At 38.9% G+C, this 23,998-nt stretch overlaps 1 protein-coding gene across 1 annotated transcript in view; it reads left to right on the forward strand.

Annotated features, from left to right (window-relative positions):
• The first annotated feature begins 3,262 nt into the window (after window positions 1-3,262).
• LOC310727766 (AT-rich interactive domain-containing protein 1B-like) overlaps window positions 3,263-23,998 on the forward strand; it is a 225,311-nt gene continuing 204,575 nt past the window's right edge. The window contains exon 1 of the mRNA XM_083544510.1: window positions 3,263-4,752. Coding sequence (XP_083400636.1) covers window positions 3,667-4,752 — 1,086 coding nt within the window. The 5' untranslated portion in view covers window positions 3,263-3,666. The remainder of the gene's footprint in view (window positions 4,753-23,998) is intronic.

Consider the following 23,998-nt stretch of genomic DNA (forward strand, 5'->3'; position numbering starts at 1 on the left):
TTTTTGAGTGGTACAGACAATCACATAAGCCACACCTCCTCCACAGGGATTAACAAGCACACCGGCCACACCTTCTTCACAGGCACTGACATTTACACAAGCCACACCTCCTTAGGTGGAACTGACAAACTTATCAATGGAATGGCACCTCCTTCACAGGCACTGATGAACACACAGGCCACACCTCCTCAGGTAACACTGACAATCACACAAGACACACCTGAATGAAGGGAGGCAAAAAAAACACCCCCACACAGGAGATAGTAAATCAATTTTTATTGCACAATTTTTCCCTGCACATATTGTGATGGAGGCACAGATCTTTATATCCATATATGTCCCTCTCTGGCTTCCTTTTAATTTCACTATTTCACCATTAGTGATATCTATAGCATCACTGCTAAAAAAAAAAAAAGAAAAAAATGCTTCACTCAGCCAGATAAAAGTGCAATGTGCTGAAGTGTGCATTAAATTTGCTCAGTAAGTTACTTTACCCCAAATATCGTTTAATCAAAACACTCTTAAGTAAAACAATTAAGACACCGTGTAGCAGACCATCTCCTAGAGGAGTGCATAAAATGTACAGGAAAGTTTTTAAACAAAGGTGCACAACTTATTGTGTGATAGTGATACCATTGTGAAACAACAAGAAAATCCCCATACTGGTGAATATGCATGGTGTAAGAGCATCTTTCAAACTGAGCAAATAAATTATAAAATATATCAGACTTGTACTTTCTTAAAAAAATATTAGCTTTATACATAATAATTCTATTTATTACTAACTTTACACACTTATTCTGTTTAAGGTACACAAAAACAACACAGCTCCTAGACTGTGTGTGATTTGAGCATTCACAGAGCTGTATAAGCACTGTTGAGCCTAAACAAATCCAGACATGGACTTCCTGCAGTTCCATCAAGAACCATTGAGTATTCACTTAAAACACATTTATACCATAGAGCTGTTGAATTCTCAAATCTGGTTAGACATTTTTTTTCTATAACAGCAGCTCTGATAGTCTCAACAACAGGGCAAATCACAGTTTAGTATTAATTTGCTTTCTCTAATATGTTAACGTTTCTATTATATACAGACCATCAGACGTTAGACTCAGCTCAGTGGTTAAGGCTCTGGGTTACTGTTTGGAATGTCAAGAGTTCAAGTCCCAGTTTCACCAAGCTGCCACTCTTGGGTTCTTGAGCAAGGCCTGTAACTCTCTGTGCTCCTGGGGCACTGTATCATGGCTGACCCCAGCTTCCTAACATTTCTGTGATATGCAAAGAAAGAATTTCACTGTGCTGTAATGTACATGTGTCAGGTATAAAGCACTTTCTTTTTAATAAGACTAATAATAAACATTATGTTTTCATACTATTGACACATTAATAGAATATTTATTCAATATACATTCTTTACTTTAAGTCTCTGCTGTCAATGTTTTAACAGTATTATAGAGGGTTTTTCATCAAGGAAAAGTATTCAGGACTTTCAGGGGTTTTTTTTTTTTTTTTTTTTTTTACATAGCAAGCTATATCTCTTTCTAACTAGGATGACGAGGGTTAAAAGTAAGCAATTGTAAAAGGAAGAAGGGAAAAAAGATGAATAAAATAACAGTAGCAACAGTGTCATAAATTATTATCCTGTAGTACGTCATCATGATTTATTCCTTACATGGACGATATGCATCCATGGATATATTAAATACAAAAATAAGGCTACTTAAAGCAGATATTGTATCAATTATAAATAATGGAGATACTAATATACAAAATCAACTCTCAAAAGGTAGTAGCAGCTCAGTGGTTAAAATTTTAAACTTCTGAACATAAGGTTATGCGTTTAAATCCTAGAAACATCAAGCTATCACTGCTTGACCCTTTGGCAAACCTTCAACTGCTCAGTTTCTCAGTATTCAGAGTCGTTCTGAATAAGGATGTCTGCCAAATCCAATCTATGTAAATGTAAATTCTTAGCATAACTGACTTAGACTATTTTTTCAGCTTGAGTTTTGTATTTAGATGTGTTCTACTTATGGAAATAATCCAAAAATTATCAGGAGGGAGAAGCAACAAAAAAAACAACAACGTTTTGGTGACAAATAAGTTGCTTCCCATTAAAGAAATAACTGCTGATGGCTGTGTTCCATAAGGACAAACTGTTCAGCTAGAATTGAGCCAACTAAAGGTAGTCTATGCACTTTTACATGTGATTTTATTGCCAGTTAATCAGAAAAGAGATAAGTGTGAAAGCAAATTGGCCAAAATTCTAGGAGGCTGAGACCTGTTAACTCCTGGGATATTAATGATATCATGAGTGAATACAAGTCGATACTGATACTCTGAGGCAATTTCTAAAGCATGAGCAGAGTAAAGCGACAAGAAGAAAGTCATAAAATGTCAAAGGAAAAGATAACAGGAGAAAGTGCTCCCAAAATAAATTAGATGTAGAATGGCTATTCTAAATTGTTTCTAAGTGTAAACATGTACAAAAGGTTTGACCCTGAGATACTAGATAGGAAGATAAATGGATCGATAAAGTGTTTGAAATTAAATGTGTAATATATATATATATATATATGTATGTGTGTGTGTGTGTGTGTGTGTGTGTGTGTGTGTGTGTGTGTGTGTGTGCATATGCATGTATATATGTATGTGTACATACATGTCCGAATGTCCGAACACACACACACACACACACACACACACACACACACACACACACACACACACACACACACACACACACACACACACACACAAACATTTTATAATACTCTAAAGAGTTTATTCTCGATCCACTGGGCCGTGGATTGAATAAACAGAAAGAATAAACACTTTTGAATGCTTATTTTATTTCCAATTGAATGATTTAATGTGGTCTGCAGTGTGTTATATTTGTGAATATTTGTGACTCTGAATGATGGTAAGTTGGCCACATGTTTATTCTATATGTAATTGTGAAATTAATATTCATACAAATCTTATAAGTAAAAGTAATATGATATGCACATTGTTTTTATTGTTATGCATGTGACCCCCCTGTTATGCATGTAAGCCATTTTTATAATACATTATATTTCAGAGTGTTTGTGTTGTAATCAATCCAATTTCCATTGTGAGTTAAAAATGGACCAGTATCAGGCGTCGGGCATGGTTGGGTTAGGTCGGGTCAGATCGGGTCGGGTCGGGTCGGCTCGGCTCGGGCAGATGCCGGGTTCTGCTTTAATGTAAAGCCCGTGTTATAGGAAAAGAATCAGGTTCGGGGCGACGCCACCCGGTTGTGTAGTAGACTGGCGGAGTCCATTCCTCTCTCTCAGAATATCCAGGGCGGATTTTAGCGCACGCAGAGGAAGGCGGAGAAGGTGGATAAGAGCAGCGGGAGCTCCTGTCATGCTGAGCCGCAGAGGTTTCTGCTCGGACGCTCAAATTTGACTCACTGAGAGACGGAGAAAGTTTCATTTAAAAGCCCGGAGCCGAAAAGAGGAAAAACTTTCAGCATGAAGGCGCACTGACAGCTCCAAAACCATCCACTTCAGACCTCGGATACTGCACTGAAAGCACACGGAGAGCTTTACTGCATTGTTTGGTTGATTCGGTGTTAATTGCGCTCCTGTTTACATTGTATTGTATTGTATTTTTTTTTCTCGGGATGTTGCAGTGACCATGGCCGCGCAAGTGGCTTCAGTCCCGGCCGCGTCTAATAACAAGAGCAAGACTTTATCAGGGGTTTTGGGACAAGATTTAAACTCCGGCAAACGTACAGGAGGAATCGGGGACATTAGAACCCCGACTAATAATAACACTAATAATAACACTAAGAATGCGGTTCGGCGTGGTGATGACCTGAACCGAACTGGTGGAAGCGTTACAACTTCGGTGTCCTCCTCCTCCTCATCATCATCTTCTTCATCATCATCAATGTCGTCGAGCTCTCCTGGTGTAGAAACCGGCTTTATGTCTAATCATAAACTACTAAAGCACGCTCCTGGAGATACTCCGTTCTCCCAGTTTCAGCAGCTCAGCAATCAGCGCGCGTTACAGACCAACCACGGCAGCCAGGACGCCTCCTCCGACAATCAGAGATCAGGAGCCAGGGAGAGCGGTGTAGGAGGCACTTCTGAGCCACACATGTTGAGGAAAAGTGTGGAAGACCAGCCTTGCAGAGGCGCAGAGCCCATGAGTAGCAGCAGGTACGAGCATGGCAACTTGGCACCGAATCTCCAAGCCTCCCATGCCCAGGGCGCAGGAGGAGGAGGAGATGGTGGTGGTGGGAAAACACCGGTCTCTGACTTCAATCACTATTTTGGAAGTTCAAGATCAGGACTGTGTTTCGATCAGCACGGCGCACAGCAGGGCTTTGGCACTTTGATGTATCCCGCAACATCTAATCATGTGGAAGCTTCTGCAAACTCCCACGAAGGGCATCCGAAGAGTCAATACGCCGGTTATACGGGCTACGGGGCAGCGGGATACAGTAACCCGACCTCCGGTCAGGCCAAATGCGCCCCGGTGGCCTCCATGAACAACGCCGGTGGGTTTTCACGTTTCCCGGGACAAAGTCAGCATCCTTCCGGCGCAACGCCCACCCTCAACCAGCTGCTCACTTCTCCGGGGCCCATGATGCGATACTATGAATACAGCAGCGGCAAAGACGCGGGCACTCAGTACGGCTGTGGAGGCTCAGGCTGGCCGGGACAGAGAGCTAATCCCGGGGCTGCAAACAGTGGTCCGAGCGCCAACCGGAGCCAGGTATAAACCTTCCCTTTATACTGTTTTACTGTAGTTTCGTGTTTAGTAAACCTTTACAAAGACAGGGATATTGTTTATGAATAATTATTGATAAATATAGTTATTTATATTTACTAAAACAAAATGATACCGTTTTAAAACCAAAGCATTATTGTGAAAGGTGAACACAGCTATAGTATAAGGCAGCAGCAAAATGGTCTAACAATCAAACAAACAAACAAACAACCTTTACAGGAAATAAAGTTAAACAACATTTATTCCTCTTTGAATTAAACGACCCAGGCAAATATAAATGATAAAGTTTATACATGTAATATCTAGGTGTTACATTGTTAACTCCTAGGCTGGGCTTTCAGGCCTATTGGCTTCACAGTTGTTCTATTGAGTTATCATTTATAATTGTACGCTTTTCTATACACACTGATAACACAACTATTCACACAGTAACATTTGAGAATTGCATATCCGTCTGCTTGTGCAGGTTGCAAATAATTTTTGATAAACGTGTTTCAGCAGTTTTATAGGGAATTTCATTGCCTTGTGAAAAGGAATAAAGTGGTGAAGTCTAATGTTATTAAATAAAAACCTAACCCAAAAGCTTTTGGAAAATGCTCCTACCTCCTAGTAGGTTCATTAAATATTGATTATTGTCCATAAAAGGAATTTCCGAGGCTTTTTTTTTTTTAAAGTGAAAATACATTTCTATGTTCATCTGGACAGCACTGTAAGAAATAACACGTTATCTGTTTGATCTAATTGTACATTTTAAAAGTTAATTGCACCCTAAATATTACAACATGCAATGACACGCTTATATAGAAATGTCACGTGGGCTTTTAATCTTCGCTGTAGTAGTCAGGGTTAAAGAAGTTGTCATCTGTGTTTATAAGACTGACTGATGTCATTTTAATTGCATGAAACTTTAAAACTAGTTACATTATTATTACATTATAATTGCTGTAATACTGCTATTATCCTCTGATGGCTGTCGTATAAGCCAGTGCACTTGTGCACTTGTTCGCATTCTGCCCTCCAGGCTCGGAGCGTGAATAATGGAGGTAAAGCCGGCATGGGCTCACCGCCAGCTCGCTGCTCCGAGTTCACATCAAACCTGACATGTGACTGGCACCATGTTTCCATATGGGCCACATATAAATACAAAAACTGCTGACTGCTCCCTTTTTAGCAGAACGTGCTTGAGACTTCTACTCCTGTGACACAGTATGTTGGTTGTTTATTACTAGAGGACCAATAATGTGAATGTATCCTATGCGTTTGCTGTCTGTTATTTATTTATTTATTTATTTATTTATTTATTTATTTATTTATTCATTCAATAGCCAGCCACCACCTGACCTTCATTTGTGATAAATCATTTGTATACCAGAAAACATATATTGGATCAATTTTGAAATTATTATTAGGAGGGTTGAACATGGTCTAGTGTTGGCTTTTATATTCTATAAAAACCCTTATTTTTAAATGATAGTAATAAACCATTATATTTATCAGTGCTTTTATAAATTGGTGAAGGACCACAGTCTTGTTCCTATTTCATTAGCATTTCATTAGCATTATCACTGACGTAAGATTTATATATACATACTGTTATTTTATTTATGTTAGGATGCTGTATTTCCCAAAGCTGATAGCTGTCACTTGCAGCAAGCTGAATTCTTTTTTGGCCACAACACACCTCCAAAGGCTCCCTGGCCTCTGTGTGTGTGCTTGTGCGTATGTGTGTGTGTGTTTGTTTACATTGCCAGCTTTCGCAGTTTAGCTGATTAGGCGGTCTGAGTGAAATTTTAATTTGCTCCGTTGCTCGTGATAAGGGCCAGCAGTGTTTTTCATCTTCCAGGATGAAACGCGAAATGCCAGAGTGTAATTGGCATATGGGTTATCCCAGGACTGCTTATGTTTTCTCTTTTTTAGCGTGGAAATGCCAAAATATTTTAATTTACAATAGAATTTAATTCAAATAATTGAAGATTTATTAACCTTAGATTAATTTTAGTTAAGCAGAAACATATCGATTAAAAAAATATATCCTTCTCTGCAGATGCTCAAGTCTTCATTAATATTTTCCTGCTACATAGGATGTGTTGATATTTCATTGCTCTGCATACAGTGTATTTACACAGGATTTTACAAAAAGCAGTGCAGTTAATAGTACTCAAAATTAATATAGTTAATTTAAAAGTGAGTAGGTGTTTGCTCTTCTTGTGGCACAACTAAAATTAGGTGCAACCAATGGGCCTAACCAGGCATTCAATATGCCGTATGAACTCCATATGTTCCACAAGACAGTGATTGGATTCAGTGAAATCCTGTAGACTTGTTGCTTCAGTTTTCCTGCATAAATCCTGCAGAAAAAATTTGTTTGTGAACATTGAAATTGGAGCTCCATGCATTCAAAAGAAATCTGGTCTTTGGTTGCCAATTTCAATTAGAGGCTCAGAGCTGCAACAAAGGTACTGCTTATTTGTATAGACGGTGCAGACACTTAATTTTCACTGCTGTTTGTTACGATATCAGAACAAATACACCTCCCACTGCCAAAAGTGGATATAATAAGAATGAGATAAAACATGACAGAACATGCTGTTATAGGAATTACTGTTGCCACCCAGAAGTTGTTGATTTTATTTTAACAGCATCAGTCTCCTTATGTATTTTTTCAATTAACCAATAAATAATGTGTTCAGAGGTAACTTACATTTTCTTCTCTCTCTCTCTCTCTCTCTCTCTCTCTCTCTCTCTCTCTCTCTCTCTCTCTATATATATATATATATATATATATATATATATATATATATATATATATATATATATATAAAAAGAGATAGAGAGAGAGAGAGAGAGAGAGAGAGAGAGAGAGAGAGAGAGAGAGAGCTTTTCATTGGGAGTAATGAGGATGGACAGAATAAAAAAATTTGTTTATTAGAGGGACAGTGCACGTAGGATGTTTTGGAGACAACGGGATTGAGATGATGCCCGATTGAGATGATTTGGACATGTGCAGAGGAGGGACATGGGGTATATTGGTAGGAGAATGCTGAGTATGCTTTTGCTTTTGCTTTATAGGTGCATTTTTGAATCAGGACACAACCCATAATTGTTAAAGCGCTCGAGAATCATTCCTAGATTTTATCAATATATATTAAGAGTTAATATTAAGGACCATTAGTTCTTATCTATAAGCCATGTGAACAGAATTTCATTCATCTGCTTGTTATTAATGTTAGCTTAATACTGGGCAACATGTTGGTAATTATCTTGATGATATAATGAGATTATGATACAGAATACACAGTATATTTACTGACACATTAAAGGTTTATTAACTATTTTAGGTAGTAATATTATTTAAGGTAGTAAGTGTAATTATAATAATAGTATTATTAATGTTGTGATTTATTGATATTATTAGTTCGTATTTTAACCGTTATAGTAATTTCGTTATAAAAAACACTTTTTTAAATAAAATAAAAATAAATAAATAAAATAAGCTGGTGCATCTCTGACAGTTTTACAAGCAAATCTAAATATCATCATACTTAATGTGTATCGTCGCAGTATTGCTATGTATTGTGTACCAAGTTTTAAAACTACCGGTCGACCCTAATTGAGCTGTTACTATAGAAACTACAACATCAGAAGATTTATTATAAATCTTGCAGCTTGTGCTGTTGTCAGAAAACTAATCAGAGCTTTCTGGACAATGGGAATCTATTTGACAATATTGTGGAATTTGACAACATTGTGATGTAAGGATAAATGATCCAGCTTCAAAGATGAATCGGATATGTTCGGCTGAAATGAGCTGTGAAGGAAATATACATAGACCACCCAGACACTGCCAGCCTTTAACTCAGAATCACTGTAAATAAATCCAGCTGTGATTTCTTTGCTGGTTTTGTGGTAGCATGCATGTTGTAACAGTTTGTTGGCAGGTTGTACCAGAGAGCTCAGCCATGCTGAAAAACTGACTTTGGGGTTCTCTACTACTATAAAAAAAAGTGTGTGTCTGAGTATCTGTCTGTGACTGTGTGTGCTTGAGTAGCACTCTGGCCTGCACTGCCAATGCTGTGTATGTGTGTGTGTGTGTGTGTGTGTGTGTGTGTCTCCAGTTATTGCTCTCCACAGGGGTGTGAAGAGGGGCTGCTGAGTGCTGCTTCTGGGGAGCTGATGGTGAAGAGTAATGGGGAAAAAAAAGCTTGTATTTGAACTCTGGAGGCCAGACTCACCGGAAAGACCTCATGCACCATAAAGTATTATCATTTACTTCACATCACATAACCAAAGTGCTGCATTCTTACGCGTCTGAGAAACATCACACAGCCTCCCATGTTTCATTGGAACGAGCGCAATAAAAGGTGTTTACAATAAATTGCAGTAAATTGCTCATGTGCGTTTGGCTCAGTGCCAGTCCTAGCTTTCCCAGAGCCTTATCCTTCATTCACACTGGCAGACATTTTTTGCCTCCCGTTGCCCGCTGGTTCGTAGCCAGGTTTTTTTTTTCTGTTTTAGCACCTAGCTTGCAAAATGCCATTCGTGATGGTTCTCTCTGTTGATTGATTTTATCTTTTTTCTTTCTCTTTATCCTGCTGATTTACGAATCTTAATGCTGATGTGGAAGGTCCTTTAAGGCTACCCTTGATTTTTTTAAATCTCACCCTTGCTTCACTGGATAATACATTGTATTGGCAAAATGTGTAAACATTTGTGAACACCTGGCTATACGATTTGTATGTGCTCCCACATTTAATCCCCATTTGCTGTTAGAATGACCTCCACTCTTCTGGGAAGATATTGCACTAGATTTTGGTGTGTGCTTGTGGAGATTTGTGTTCATTCAGCCACAGGAGCTTTAGTAAAGTCAGGTACTGATGTAGGGTGAGGAGGCCTGGGGTGCATTACAGCGTTCACATTTATCCCAAAGGTGTTCAATAGGGTTGAGGCGTATCACCTGCATACTGTAGATTTGTACCCATATCTGTAATCATAAAGACTGTCTTCTGCTCATCCCAGGACTCTTGGTCCCAATACACTTAGTATTGTTTTACAATGTACAACTGCATACTATCATAAATAAAAAGCCACTAAGCTACTACTTCCCCTTTTACTCATTTCATGGGAGTTTCGAGGAAGTTCCTTGCTATTATGATTTTGTATTTGACTTCTATGGCATCTACATTCAGATTTCTGTAAAATTTGTTGCATACATCTATAAGTAGCTATATCAATAAAATTAATGACAGTTGAATTGAATATTTTGCAACATGTGATAAACCAATATAAATCCATAAAACATCAGAAAAGCCCATTTCCACAAGCAAACTACAGTGTATATAGTTTGTTTGATTATTATTATTATTTTTTTTTTTTTACGAATGAGGTGTTTACAGCATCAAATATAATGATTACAATGCTGTTTTTAATCTCACAAATTATATTTGTATTTAGGGGTGTAATGATACAAATATTTCACAAAATTGCTTGTCGTTTTTTATTAACGCAGTTTATTATTATTAAGATTTATGAAAAACAACAGTTTACATTTTTAAAACAATAAAAAAAAATGCCAGCTTGGTTAAATAATAACTATTCAATAATATTTTATAAAAAAAAATTTAATAAATCAAATTAATTAAATAGACTTTTTATTAAATTAATTAGTAATCAATTAAATTGATTCAATAAAATGTAACAAATTATTGAAAAATTAATTTTTTTTTTTACATTTGTTAGACCTCATTTGGGTAATACAGATGTGTATGTAGGTTGTGTGTGTGTGTGTGTGTGTGTGTGTGTGTGTGTGTGTGTGTGTGTGTGTGTGTGTGTTTGTTTTTTACAGTTAACATGCAATTTTCAAACGATATGATCTACTTAACTGTTCTACTTATTTTAACATACTTTAACAAATGTCTACATTCCTTCCATCCTTCACTCATTCACTTCCTAGATATGCAAAATTGTCTTTTAAAAGAAAATCTTGAAGATGGACATAAAACGCTAAAGAATTCATAGCGCTAGCGTTAGCCGCTAGCCACTTCCGAAAAGCCGCTAACACTAGCGATATTGTTTCTTTAACGTTTTCATGCATACGCAAAACAAATCTTATTTCCGGTTCGGACTGAGGAGCCACAGTGACACTGAGCTAACTCTAGTTTGTTTTTTATACCTCTAGCATTGTTGTGTATGTTTTTAAGTTGAATAATAAGTGTGAGGCGGAGATGAAACAAACTTGCAGTCTGCCACTTAATTTACTGAAAGCCCTGTACCGAAAAGTTTTGATATGAATACGTGCACTGTTAAACTTCGATCTGTATATAATATATTGGGAGGAGTTTTGTTTGTTTTTTTTAGAGATACTTCTTCGATTACATTTATGCCTTTCATTTATAATATTATATAATAATCCAAATACAAACATGTCAATGGGACCCATTATGGTTTTTTTTATGGTTTTTCTCCATCTGTTATTTTTTACACCCTGCTATACTTGAAGCAAGAAATCAAGGGAATTAAATCAATCAGTTTCTACAAGTCGTTTATCTAGAAACTCAAAATAGCCACCAGTAGGAACTAAGATGGATAATGTCTATACCATGTTCTCTTACCCCTGTAAGAGACACATATTCTGTTTACTCTATTTAATTCAGTAACTAGCTGATAAGCTAGCTGATTACATTGGAGTTTATTGCATTTGAGGTTAATTAGCCAGCGAGAACATGCTAGCAGTATATTTGTTTACCATTGTATTTTTTTGCTTAATATAGAGCTCTGTCGCTTACATTAGCTAGCAATTCAGCTTTTTCTAATGATTTAGGAATATCAGACGGAAGACCTCAGTCACACTTGGTAGTTGCTTTGAGATACTAAGTTAAATATAATCATCTTGCTCTCAATTAGCTTTTTCTGTTGTGCTTTTTTTTGGAACATCCACATGTTTAAGTTAGCAAAAAATAATTTGGACGTTACAGTTTAAACTGAAGGTCTGTCAGATTTCCCGGGTGGGGGGGGGGGGGGGGGGGGGTCTGAGGAAAAGATTTTACAAAATATTTTTGTTTAAACATTTTGAGCTGTTGGAACATTAACACTGACATTTTTGTTAGCGTTTTGTCTACACCGTGGAGCAAAATGTACAATTTTTCTAGAACACTGCAGCATGTTTTTTTTTTTATTCTAAGAACCTGTCATAAAACAGAATGTTCTCTTTAACCGAGGTTTCTCTTGGATGCCACATTGTGTGTTTAATGTGACCTTTATAAAAAAAGGGTATTCTATTGTATAAAAATAAATAAATAAATAAATAAATAAATAAATAAACTTTAAAAAAAAGTATTTGCATGTATAACAAAGTTTTGTTTAGTAGAGTAGTAATAATACATAAATCTTAATGGCATGCTGTATTTCAGGAAAGGGGCAGGCCCTACATACAAGTGATTTGCTTACAGGAAAACCAGGCTCATCATGCTCTGCTCTCGTTCCCTCTCGTCCCTTTATCTCTCTGCTTTAGTTTTGCTTTCTGTCAGTCACTTGTGTGTTTGGCAGCTAGCCAGCCCTGTGGCTTCACCTCTCTCAGTCACTCTGTGACCTTCACACATGGAAATTAGCCACGTGCTGTTGTTGAATGGGAGCTACCTCCCTGAAGGAAAAAAGGAAAAAAAATTTTCATCCTTTCCACTTTTCCTACTCCCTTGAGCGTTGCTCAAACCCTTATGTCCTCCAAACGGGGAGAGGAGAGGAGAGGAGAGGAAGAGGCATATCCAGGAAAAGCTTGTACTCAGTCCAGAGGGAGGACAGTGCGCAGCGGGCAGCCAAGGGGAGAGCTGTATTCTGAAGCCCAGAGGGTTTGAGTTTGAACATCTGCTGCTTTTCTAGCGTCATACTCTAGATAGTGTGCCTTACGCTTCCTTATTTCTGGTTATATACTGTAATATTGCATGTCTGAAAAGAATCCTCCCCCAGTCCTCCCGCCCTCCTTAAATCTTCCTTTTCTCTTTCTTCAGCCAAGAATAGTGACACAGAGCTTGTGCTCGAAATTGGGCAATTTTAGAATGACAGGCATTGATTAGTGTGACTGGCCATGGATGAAGGTGTTGATTTCGGGTGCTGTGTGTGAGAATGAGTGGAGCTGTCAGCCACCCGTGTCAATAAACCTGTCATTTTCAGCAATACTATACAGCATTTTACAGGTGCAACACAGAAATCAGCATCGATAGAAAATATACTTTAACGCCAAATATGTGTTATACATTTAGGGAAAATCGCAATAAAATGTTACAGCAATACTCGAGGACACTGATATTAAAATAAGTAAGATCCTGGATTATTAATCGATCATAAGTGAAATAGAACATTTAATTTTTTTATATTGGTTGCTGCTATGTGCTGCTAGAAATGAACTCCTGCTGATTCTTTTTTCAATATCAGTTATTATGGCATTTAAATAGGTCTTTACAAAGAGTGTAAGAGGGACCGTCCAGAGCATGTAGATCATCACGTGATGATTAAAAATAAGTGCAAATTTCCATATTTTGCAAAATGACTCACGACAAAGAGGAAAGGAATTGTGCATGATTCAGTGTTCAGTGCTTGCCATAGTGAACTTCCCTATCATACGCAACAGCTTCTCTCGGCCTTCTTATGAGATGTTCAAACACTGAACTTGTATTTCTATAGAGCACTGTTTGCTTTGCTTTGACTACGGTCAAATATATCTGACTAGCGGTCATTTTGTGCATGACCGTACACTTTCACATAGCAGCGTAAATTTGCAGTATTTATTATTATTATATGGACAATGCTTTTCCACTTTATTTCACATTTGCTCAGTGCACACTGTGCTGATTGTACAAATAATCTGTTGTTTTGTATTTTTTACAAATATTGCATTGTTGCACAGTAGGGCTGTAACAGTACAAGTATTCGTACCAAACCGTTTCGGTACAGGGCTTTTGGTTCGGTGCACATGTGTTCCCTCACGCAAATCTGTTTAGTCTCCGCCTTGCACTTTGAGCGCAGTGCCACTGTTTTTTATTATTAGTATTAAAATTCAAAACATACACAACAATGACAAGGGTATAAAAAAGAAACTAGAGTTAGCGCAGTGTCACTGTGGCTACTCACTCTGTAACGGAAGTGTGATTTGTAGTACGTTGTAAAACTCAGACTTTGTTTTGCACATGTGCTAAATTGCTGCCACTTCTTTTTTTTTCTACAGTCTAGTGAGATGGATTATTTTTGTGTTTTTTGTCCAGCGGGAAGCTTCTCAAGAAGAAGATCCTGACAATTCCCGACAGACATTACATTCAAATTGTATCTGTTGATGTTTACAAATGTTAATAATTATAAACTGCGTTTACAAAAATGACAATCAATTTTATGTTTTGCATTTCCTCCCCCTAACTGTACTGAAATTGAAACAAACCGTGCCTGAAATGCTGAGGTTCGTATCAAACCGTGAATTTTGTGTACCGTTAAACCCCTATTACACATGCACGTTATGTAGTCCTGTGTGAAGGTCTGCGCATTCTTAGTTAATTTTGTGTTGATTTATGTCATTCTGTGTTGTATGTAGCACTTTGGTATTGGAGAAAGGTTGTTTTTTACTGTCTACTGTTCCAACTGTATATGGTTTAAATGGTGCTAACACCACTTGACTTGACTTAACTTGACTTGACTTGACTTGAAGTAAGCATAGGATCAGACAAATAGCTGATCTGGGTACTACTGTATTATAGCTCATCACTACGAAATATTAATACTATTTTATAACCACATGCTTGTATCTTAAATGTGTTTAAATATAAATTTAGCACAGATTTAGTAATTAGCTTGTTAGCTAGCTATTTTTTTTTACCTGTCTACCTCTGCATAATGTGCACACACACTATACCTCTTCACAATGGGATTACAAACATGAACCCAGTGTACCTTAGACTACCTCTGCACATTTCTGACATAAACATAGATCCTTTTACAATGGGAATACCAATATGGACTGTATATACCCAGTACACCTCTGTAGGAGGTTTGCACAAGTCTATGATGTTACACTGCAAACTTTATACATGCACACTCTTCTGTTTCTCGCAATTGCACTGTTATAATTTTGTTAACTTTTATTTTAAGTTTTGTGTGTCTTTTTTCCTTATGGCCTATATGGTCTAGGTTTCTTAGACAATTTACGAGTAAGAATCACATTGTATGGTGTAAAAGATTGTTTCCTGAACATATATAAATAAAAACATGGCTCTTGAAACTCTTGAATCTAACATTTAATTTTTCAAGGATATTTTTGCACAATATATTGTGTATATGGTAATAGATATGTACTTTAAGGATGAAAGAGGTACCCTTGAGATTACCACTCCTTTTAAAAGCTCTATTTTTTGGAAAGTCTGTGCATTTCCGATGCAAATGTCGAGTAGTTGGAGTAACACCTTTCTTTGTACGTGTCACTTCTTTCATGACCTAATTAATGGGCTGCAGAGCTCTAGTTGCTCACAGTGCCAACTTATTAGCTTGCAGACTGTATTTGGTTTTCTCCCTGTGCTTCTGGCAGCTCGACATAATCAATGGGGATACTAATCCATAAACGTCTGGAGATATTTTTGTAGTTATGCAAAAAAGAAAAAGGAAAAAACCCAAACACATAAAAAAAGAAACTATGAAATACAAAGATGTACAATAGAATCAGTCTTTCTATTGATTATAGATTATTTCATAGCTGTGAGTATAAATAAAAGAGGAAAAAGCTTGTTTTATTTCACCTATCAGAAGGGCTTTTGATGAACATCCGCTTGCTTTATAGGAAAAGCACGCAAAGGTTACTATAATGTCAACTGTATGTCAATGGCCTCCCTGTTTACGGTTTTGTAGATCACATTACCATAATCAATCATTTCCGCACCTGAACTCTTTCTTTCCCAGTGGAAAATGGTGCCTCTTAAAAAAAAAATATGCTGTCACGTCTCTATTTTGGGCTGAAATTGATGTGTCAGAGAGACGGCACTCTTACACTTGTGAGCTTTTAGCTAAATTAAGACGACTCGTAGAGAAAAGCTTTTCACGCCAAGCACAATGCGGTATAGTCCTCTCCTGTCTGAGTATGATATATTCCCCTATCTCCTTTCCTCTATTTTCTTTCTCTTTCCCGCTGTCCCGCTATTTGCTTTTAGGCCGGGCTCTTGCACCGCCAGCTCATCACCGCTATGAAGTTGTAAGGTTTGGTGCTACAATTAATTAAGACCTGATCATTGTATATAGTCATCATATAAATGCAGAGAATTCAGGGACTGTGCTGGATCTCTCTGCCTTACAGAGTGCAATAGAAAAGAAGAGAACTCCAATTAACTTATTTTAGCCCCTCAGCAATTATTTTATTTTTTATTTTTTTTTACGTTTCCTGTTAAATGTCAGCGCCTCGCTGTCCTTGTCGCCCGTGTCCTTTTCGCTGACCTTCCCTCAGCCTATCTGCAGAGAACCATCATTCAAGTCATTAAGCATTAATGATGAATTGTTTCATTATGTCAGTGCAGCAGAAAAAAAGGGATTTGGTCCAATTAGCAGTAATTAAGACCGGTAGGAGCAAGAGGAATTATATTCCAGCTGTGCTCTGGGCAAAAAATGGATCCCAGGTCCAAAAATGCTGATGGTTTATAAGTTTCCATGGATTTGTAGGTCATGAGGTCGGTTCTGATGGCTACAAAACAGATATAGTGTCTTAATGGAAGTAATACAATTCAGAGCGTTTCTGGGAGGATATGTTTTGTGTATCAGAACCAATCAACTTATATTTTAGCTAATTATAATGTAAATAAGGAATGAAACACTTAAAGGCTTGTTGTTTTAGGAAAATGCCCAATCAAGGGGGTGGTGTAGTGCAGCTTGATGTGAAAAGGAGTCAATATCATCCTCCCAAAGCTTTATTTCTTGTCCACCAGAGCATTTTGTCAATGACTTTATTATTATAGAGCAGTATATTATTGATGTATTGTTATGGAATAGCGCTTAAGGTATAGAATCTATACACAGCCTTACCCTTATTAGCCTCTCTTTTTCTTTCTGTCTTGAATTTACCGTCATCATGAAATTCAAATTGGGGTCTTGTGGCATTTTTTTATGAGCATGTTGTTAGCCATAACGTTACCTATAAAGCTAGTCAGCTCCAAATCACTCAACTAATTCAGACTTTCAAATTTCAACCATATTTAGCAGACGCAGTACACAGTGAAATGAAACAACGTTTCTCCAGAACCCCAGTGCTACATAAAAACAACATAGAGCTACATAAATGAAAACAGAGCTAAGGACTAAAGTAAGTTGTCCTTACCACATAAAGTGCATCGTGTGGACCAATAGCAATAGTACCAACAGCATTTACAACATTTGTCATATACTCTTATTCAGTGCACTGTACAGTGGTCTCATTTGAGGGTTAAAAGGGCTAGCAGTGAGAGCTTGGTAGTGCTGGGATTTGAACTCACACCCTTTCCAATCCAAAGTCCAACTTCTTTACCACTGAGCTACCACCTCCCACCAAATCAGCAATTTGGATGATATCATTCTGCACTTTTTCACACATTTCACATTTTCAGTCCAATCAAATCCAAATTCCGTAGAATCGGACGTGTCCCACCCCCATTATAAAAATCACCTTTCTGAATTTGGGTCATTTTCACGTTTCATTTTCTTTTCGATCGTGCATGTTTTATCAACTATCCAGCATTGCTACTGTTTACACTTTCTCTCATTCTACTAACTGTGAAGCATGACTTATTCTGGGCTTAGAAAAAGGATGAGAAGCCACTTGATATATCTCACCTTTCTGTTTCAGTGTCAACACATTGAATAATGCTGTGTGTTCCAAAGCACCTTACAGGAACTTAAGACAATAATGACTGGAAAAAACTGGACAAAACTGTCCTCTTTCCTGAAGACTTTCCTATGGTGGAAAAACTGCTGCCTGTTACAAAGCTCTGGATTTTAAAAACTTCTTTTATAAATGTTAAACCACATCTACTTACAAAGAAATGCAACATCAATGATTATACTTTAAAAATTGACAAAATCTTTTGAAATTATATTGTTAGTTGGAGAGATTGTGCAAGTCCACCATACAGCCCTACTGTAATATGAAACTGTAGAAGTGAATATTTTACAAATAAGGGCTTAAATATAAACCTGGTATTTGTCTTGTAGCCAGAATTATTGTTGCAGAAATGCTTCTATGGAAAATTAAGCAATACATTCTGACCAATCAGGATGAAGAATTCCACAGCACTGTGATATTATTATTGTTTTAGGTATTTTAGGGCTGCATGAGCAATATCACATTGCCAAAAGTGTGTCAACTCATGAGAAATCCATAGTTATTAAGTCTGCAAGGATTGCATCTGAGTCAGAGTTTACTACAGACCTTTATAGACTTTATAAAGATTATTTCGGGCTGATGTCCTTTTCATAACTTCAAAATTGAAGGAGGTGTCAGATGTGACATTTTATATGTACAGGTCTTGTGTACATATACTTGTGTACTGTGTGTTTTATACAATGAATTAAGTACAATATTATATATAATATTATATATAATTTTTGTAGAGATTTTCCTAATGATGTAAGTTAAGTTAAATGTATATATATATATATATATATATATATATATATATATATATATATATATATATATATATATATATATATACAAACACACACACACACACACACACACACACACACACACACACACACACACACACACACACACACACATACACACTGGAACCCTAGGGGGCGCCAAAAAGCGTAGAGATAACCGATGATCGAGAAAAACGAAAACCAATATGGCGGCAATATATTAACGTGCTTGAAACATCTTTATGTACATGATGTGTGTTATTAAATAAGTGTACACGCACGTGTTTTTGGAGGTGTTTTACACAACAGCGTTGCCGCGATTTGTTTGATTGGTCATGCGGATCGAGAGAACCTGTAATGTGGATAAGGAGGCGGAAGCCGAAGTAAACGCAAACAAAGTTTATTGAGAATACTCAGGAGATCCACTAATACTTGTAGCGAAGCAGTAATATCCAGTGGTGCGCTCCGGGAGCGCGGTCCACCAAGTTCTGTGAAAGCAGAGACAGTGCGTGTAGAGAATCCACGGATCCGCGCTATGGAAAGCGCAGCGCTGGACAGCAACGGATAAACGTGGTGCAGACAGCGTGAACATGAAAAACAGCAGGATCGGGGTAATCCGGGGTGCCGTTGAGAGAATGCGGAGTCCTAGAAGAAGGGTACCGCCATGAACCAACACATACGATCATGCACAAACAATAACGGACAGCGAGTGTGTGGAGGTGAGGAGCTTAAATAGGAGATGGGATGAGTGAGTGAATGAGAGTCAGGTGTGTGTGATCAGCATGACTGCGAGGAGCGCACGGGAGAAGAAGCAGGGTGCTTCGGGGAATGTCGCCGCCGAAGGGGGCGTGGCAGGGGGATTCCTGACATAACCGACGTTAAGTGGCAAATTTGTCCCCCCTTGTGCTTGAGATATTAGGCTTCGTCGACATAAAAAAATCGACATAACCGATTAAAAATGCTAAAACAAAGCGAGAATTTGGCGGTTCCACTTCAAAAACGCTGACTTAATAGGGTTGGCGAGTTAACCGAGGTCGAGATAAGTGGGTTCGACTGTATATGACAAATGTAATTTTTTTGTGAGCATTACATAAAATATCATCATATTATTATTATGTTCTGCATGACTACATTTGAGTGTAGTACTTCTGTGATGTTCAATATCTACCGTATTTTCCGGACTATAAGCCGCTACTTTTCCCCCACGTTTTGAACCCCGCGGCTTAAACAATGAAGCGGCTAATTTATGGATTTTTCCTGGGGTTTTCCTGGTTTTACAAGTTTCAAGCCAAAAAACTGAGACCCATAACATTAGACCAATGAAATTTCCAAACGGGTTCAGGTGGACCAATGAAACTCTTTATATTAAATCAGATGCGCTCCCACTGAATCGGGCCGCACCACATCATAAATATGGATGTTCCTCTGATGTTTGACCTGCCGCTCACTCGGACTGTCTACAGGAAATGCGAATCATTCGTCACGCTGAAAACAACCGGGCATGAAAAAACGCACTTCACCTGTGTTCTGAGCTGCACGGCATCGGGAGAAAAGCTTCACCCATGGTGATTTTTAAACGCACGACGATGCTAAAAGAAAAACTCCCGAGAGAAATTGTTGTGAAAGGAAGGAAGACAGTGACCAATGACTTTCTTGATAGACTACTGTTTACATACAAGCCGTGTAACAGACACTGTCTTTTATTAAAGCCTGTGTAAAGTTGATTAGTTTCAGTGTATGTTCAAAATATAAATCTTTGTTAAATTCAGTTGGTGCGGCTTATATTTGGGTGTCCTCAATAGTCTGGAAATTACAGTAAGTATGTTATATATATATATATATATATATATATATATATATATATATGTATATATATACATATATATATATATATATATATATATATATATATATATATATATATATATATATATATATATATATAGCTTGTAGTACTTGTGTTTTTTACTTAAAAAAATATTTAAAAAATGTTTTCTTTGGAATACATTTCCTTACAGGTGAATGTATTTAAGATCTACTTAGTTTTCAGCCTTTTGGATCCTTGAATAGTAAAAATGCAGGCATAAAAAAAACGTTTGCATGTTTATCTGAATGAGGATCAGGTTAGGTTTTGTTTCGCTTTTTTGACAATGCCACTGGCGAGTTGTCATAGAAGATTTATATCCCCTTTTCCATTTTAATGCATTTCTCACGAGACCATTCCAGCATACATGCATTTCCATTAGTAGGTCTGAGTGCGGCGTATAGCTATGTAGGCATGTTGATGTGTTTGCTGTGCTGTGCATTATTTCTGCATGTCCCATGCTCGCTCACACACACTTTTATTCCCACCGGCATCTTTTCTCAGCATATCACGTGTCCCCACTGGGCTAAACTCCGGGTCCCGTACGCATCGGAACCCATTACGCTTAACGGCCTTCTGCACGCGCGCACGTCATTCTCTGCGTGTTTGACACTTATTTTATGACTGCTTACATATCAAATATTTAAATAAACAGAACGGGGGTCTGGTTGACGCCGAAGGGGAGAGCCATTCATTTCCAGGCGGCGGGAGACAGCATGCGGGGCCAGTCATGAGCACGTGGCGGAGAAAGGCAGAATGCTAGACAGAGTGAAGAGAAATTCTCCACTTGGCTCCAATCAAAGCGCCTGACGACTTTTTTTTTTTCACACTCACACCCAGCAGCGGTGGCGGCAGAGCCATCAGTCAGCGGCTGTGCCGGCCCCGGTGGCTCATAAAAACACAGCCCGCCACGGCGCATGAATATCAATCGTGCACCATGGAAAGAATATGCCTGGCAAAAAAGTGGCATAAAACAACGGTGTTTGGGGGAAAAAAAGTACTAAATGCAGGAGGCTAGAAGAGGAGAGCTGATTTATTTGTCTTTCCTCGAGAGCACACAAAGAAGTCAGGGCACGCCGAGTCGCTTCAACCCCGAGATGGTGGGAGGGCCATTACTGTCAGGCTAATCTTAAAATAATTAATTGAGAAGTCGTCGCTTTTAAAGAGTATTGTAATTGAATCCTAAATTAGGTCCAAGAAGGAGGACACGTCCTGTTTTACTATGAGCCTGTTCCCATTCTCCGAGCCAGAATCGTGCTTATTGGCAGCTGAGGGAGAGAAAGCTAATGATATGTACGGCATAGTGAGAGAGAGAAAAAAAAGCATCTATAATTCATTTTTCTCCTTTGAATTTGAATGCCATGTTGTGATGAGTGTGATAGGATCTGTCAGGCCTGTGAGTAGGTAATTCCATCAATATGGCCTCTTTGCCTTGTAAACAAATGTGTAGAATGTGGAGTAACAAAGTAAACAGAATGAAATGCATAAATCCTGCATAAGCTATGAATACTTTCAGAGGCATCAAATATTGGAAGCGGCGCAAGGAGAAGAGTATTGCATTTTCATCCACTCTCTCTTTCTCTCTCTTTCTCTTTCTATTTCTCTCTCTCTCTCTCTCTCTCTCTCTCTCTCTCTCTCTCTCTCTCTCTCTCTCTCTCACTCTCTCTCACTCTCTTTTTCTGCCAGCACTCTGCGGATGAGTCAATAGGCACCGCACTCGTTCTCAGCGCTGCGTTTCTGAAAGCAGCGGGGGTCCATGAACGGATGCTTTGACATTTTGGCAATGGAACTCATGTTGTTACATATCTCGAGGCAGATAAATCCATCAATAACTTTTTTTCCCTCTCAGTGGAAGCAGAATGAATCCAGAGTAAAAAAAAAACTAAGCAAAAAACCTGATCATGTGTAGGCTAAGTGGTGTGGAGGAAAAATAATTGATTATGTAATTTATATTAAACATCACAGGGTGTTCATGTTATCGATTACATACGGATCTGATTTTGTTAGGACGTGATTGTTTTTTTGTTTTTTTGTTTTCTGCAAAACTATTTCCAATCAGTTGCATCAGAATTGTTTTTCAAGTAATTTGTGGTCTAGAGGCAAATGCAATAGCTGATCGCTAATTTAACTAATACTTTTTGAACATCCCATTGCACATGTGCAGTCAGCGAAAGGTGTTCGGTAGGGTTCAGAGATCTTTAGCAAGACACTCAAGATTATCCACTGCAAACCATGTAAACCATATCTTTATGCATACTTACACAAGTGTGTGCCTCCAATATTTTGGTGCAGTTTGAGGAAGAACCGCATGTGGGTGGAAATGTCAGGTGTCCCAGTACTTTCATCCATATAGTGTAAAGTACTTTGTGGCATTTATTGTTTGGACCAAAGAAAAAACTAATTAATCATTCTAATCTTTTAGCAGAAACCTACACTATATAGAAATCAGAAGAAAAATAATTTTAAGCAATGAACATAATATTGTGGTCATAAATAACAATATACAATGGTGGTACTCGCGGGGGTTACGTTCTAAGAACGTAGGACGCAGCCAATATGGTATTTTAGTGAATTCATATAGACATTATTTCACTTTAATACAATAATGTGTTTTAAAATTTTGTAAGTGAAAACGTAGTTTAAAATGGTTTTCCTAACGTTCCTGAACATTCCGTCTGTTACGCACGGACGAGGCGGAAAGCGGAGCTGTGCAAAACCAGGGTTTTAATGACAGAATGGAGTACAGTCAAAATGAGCACTAACACAACCAGAACAGAAACCCGGAGCGAAGCGGCAAAAGCAAAAGGGCTGAAACGATAGTAGCGTGTCGATAGAGCAAGCAAACTGGCAGCAGAACGGGAAATCGTAGAGCTGACAGCTTGAGTCCATAAGGGCAATAACGGACGGTGTTGGTGGGAAGCGAAGCTGCTTATATGGGAGGGAGTCTGATAGAAGTCAGGTGCGCCGAGTTAGTAATCAGGCGAGAAGCTCCGTGTTGGCGGGGCATGTGCGGGCGGGAGTGCAGGGCGCTCCCTGACACCACCCCTTCCTCCAGGGTCGGCACCAGACGCCCGAGCCCTGCGACGAGGCCTACCTCTGCCCCGGGGCGCCGGGCGATGCGGGTGAGCCGCGTGGAACTCCACCAACAGCGCCGGGTCCAGGATGTCCTGCCGAGCCACCCATGAGCGTTCCTCTGGACCGTATCCCTCCCAGTCGACCAGGTACTCAAGGCGACCCCCGCGCCGTCGTGAGTCCAACACCTCGCGCACCGCGTAGACCCCTGGCTGGTCTAAGATCTCCGGCTGGACGGACGCGTCGGGGCCACCTAGAGAGGGAGAGAGAGACGGACGGTGAGGCTTCAGCAGAGACACATGGAATGTCGGGTGGATCCGGTACCTGGGCGGGAGCTCCAAACGGTAAGTCACCTCGTTGACCTGCCGGGCGATCTTGAACGGGCCCACAAAGCGGGGGCACAGCTTGCGGCAGGGGAGCCTGAGACGTAGGTCCCGGGTGGAAAGCCATACCTGGTCACCCGGCCGGAAACAAGGCGCCTCCAGCCGACGGGCGTCGGCGTGCCGTCGTGTGTTCCGCACTGCCCTCCGGAGTTGTGTGTGCGCCGACTCCCAGACCCGGTTGCTCTCCCGAAACCATGCGTCCACGGCGGGTACGTCACTGGGCTCGTCGGACCAAGGAAAGAGAGGTGGCTGGAAACCCAGCGTACACTGGAAGGGCGTA

This window comes from Silurus aristotelis (assembly GCF_946808225.1).
Source record: "Silurus aristotelis genome assembly, chromosome: 6".
NCBI lineage: Eukaryota > Metazoa > Chordata > Actinopteri > Siluriformes > Siluridae > Silurus > Silurus aristotelis.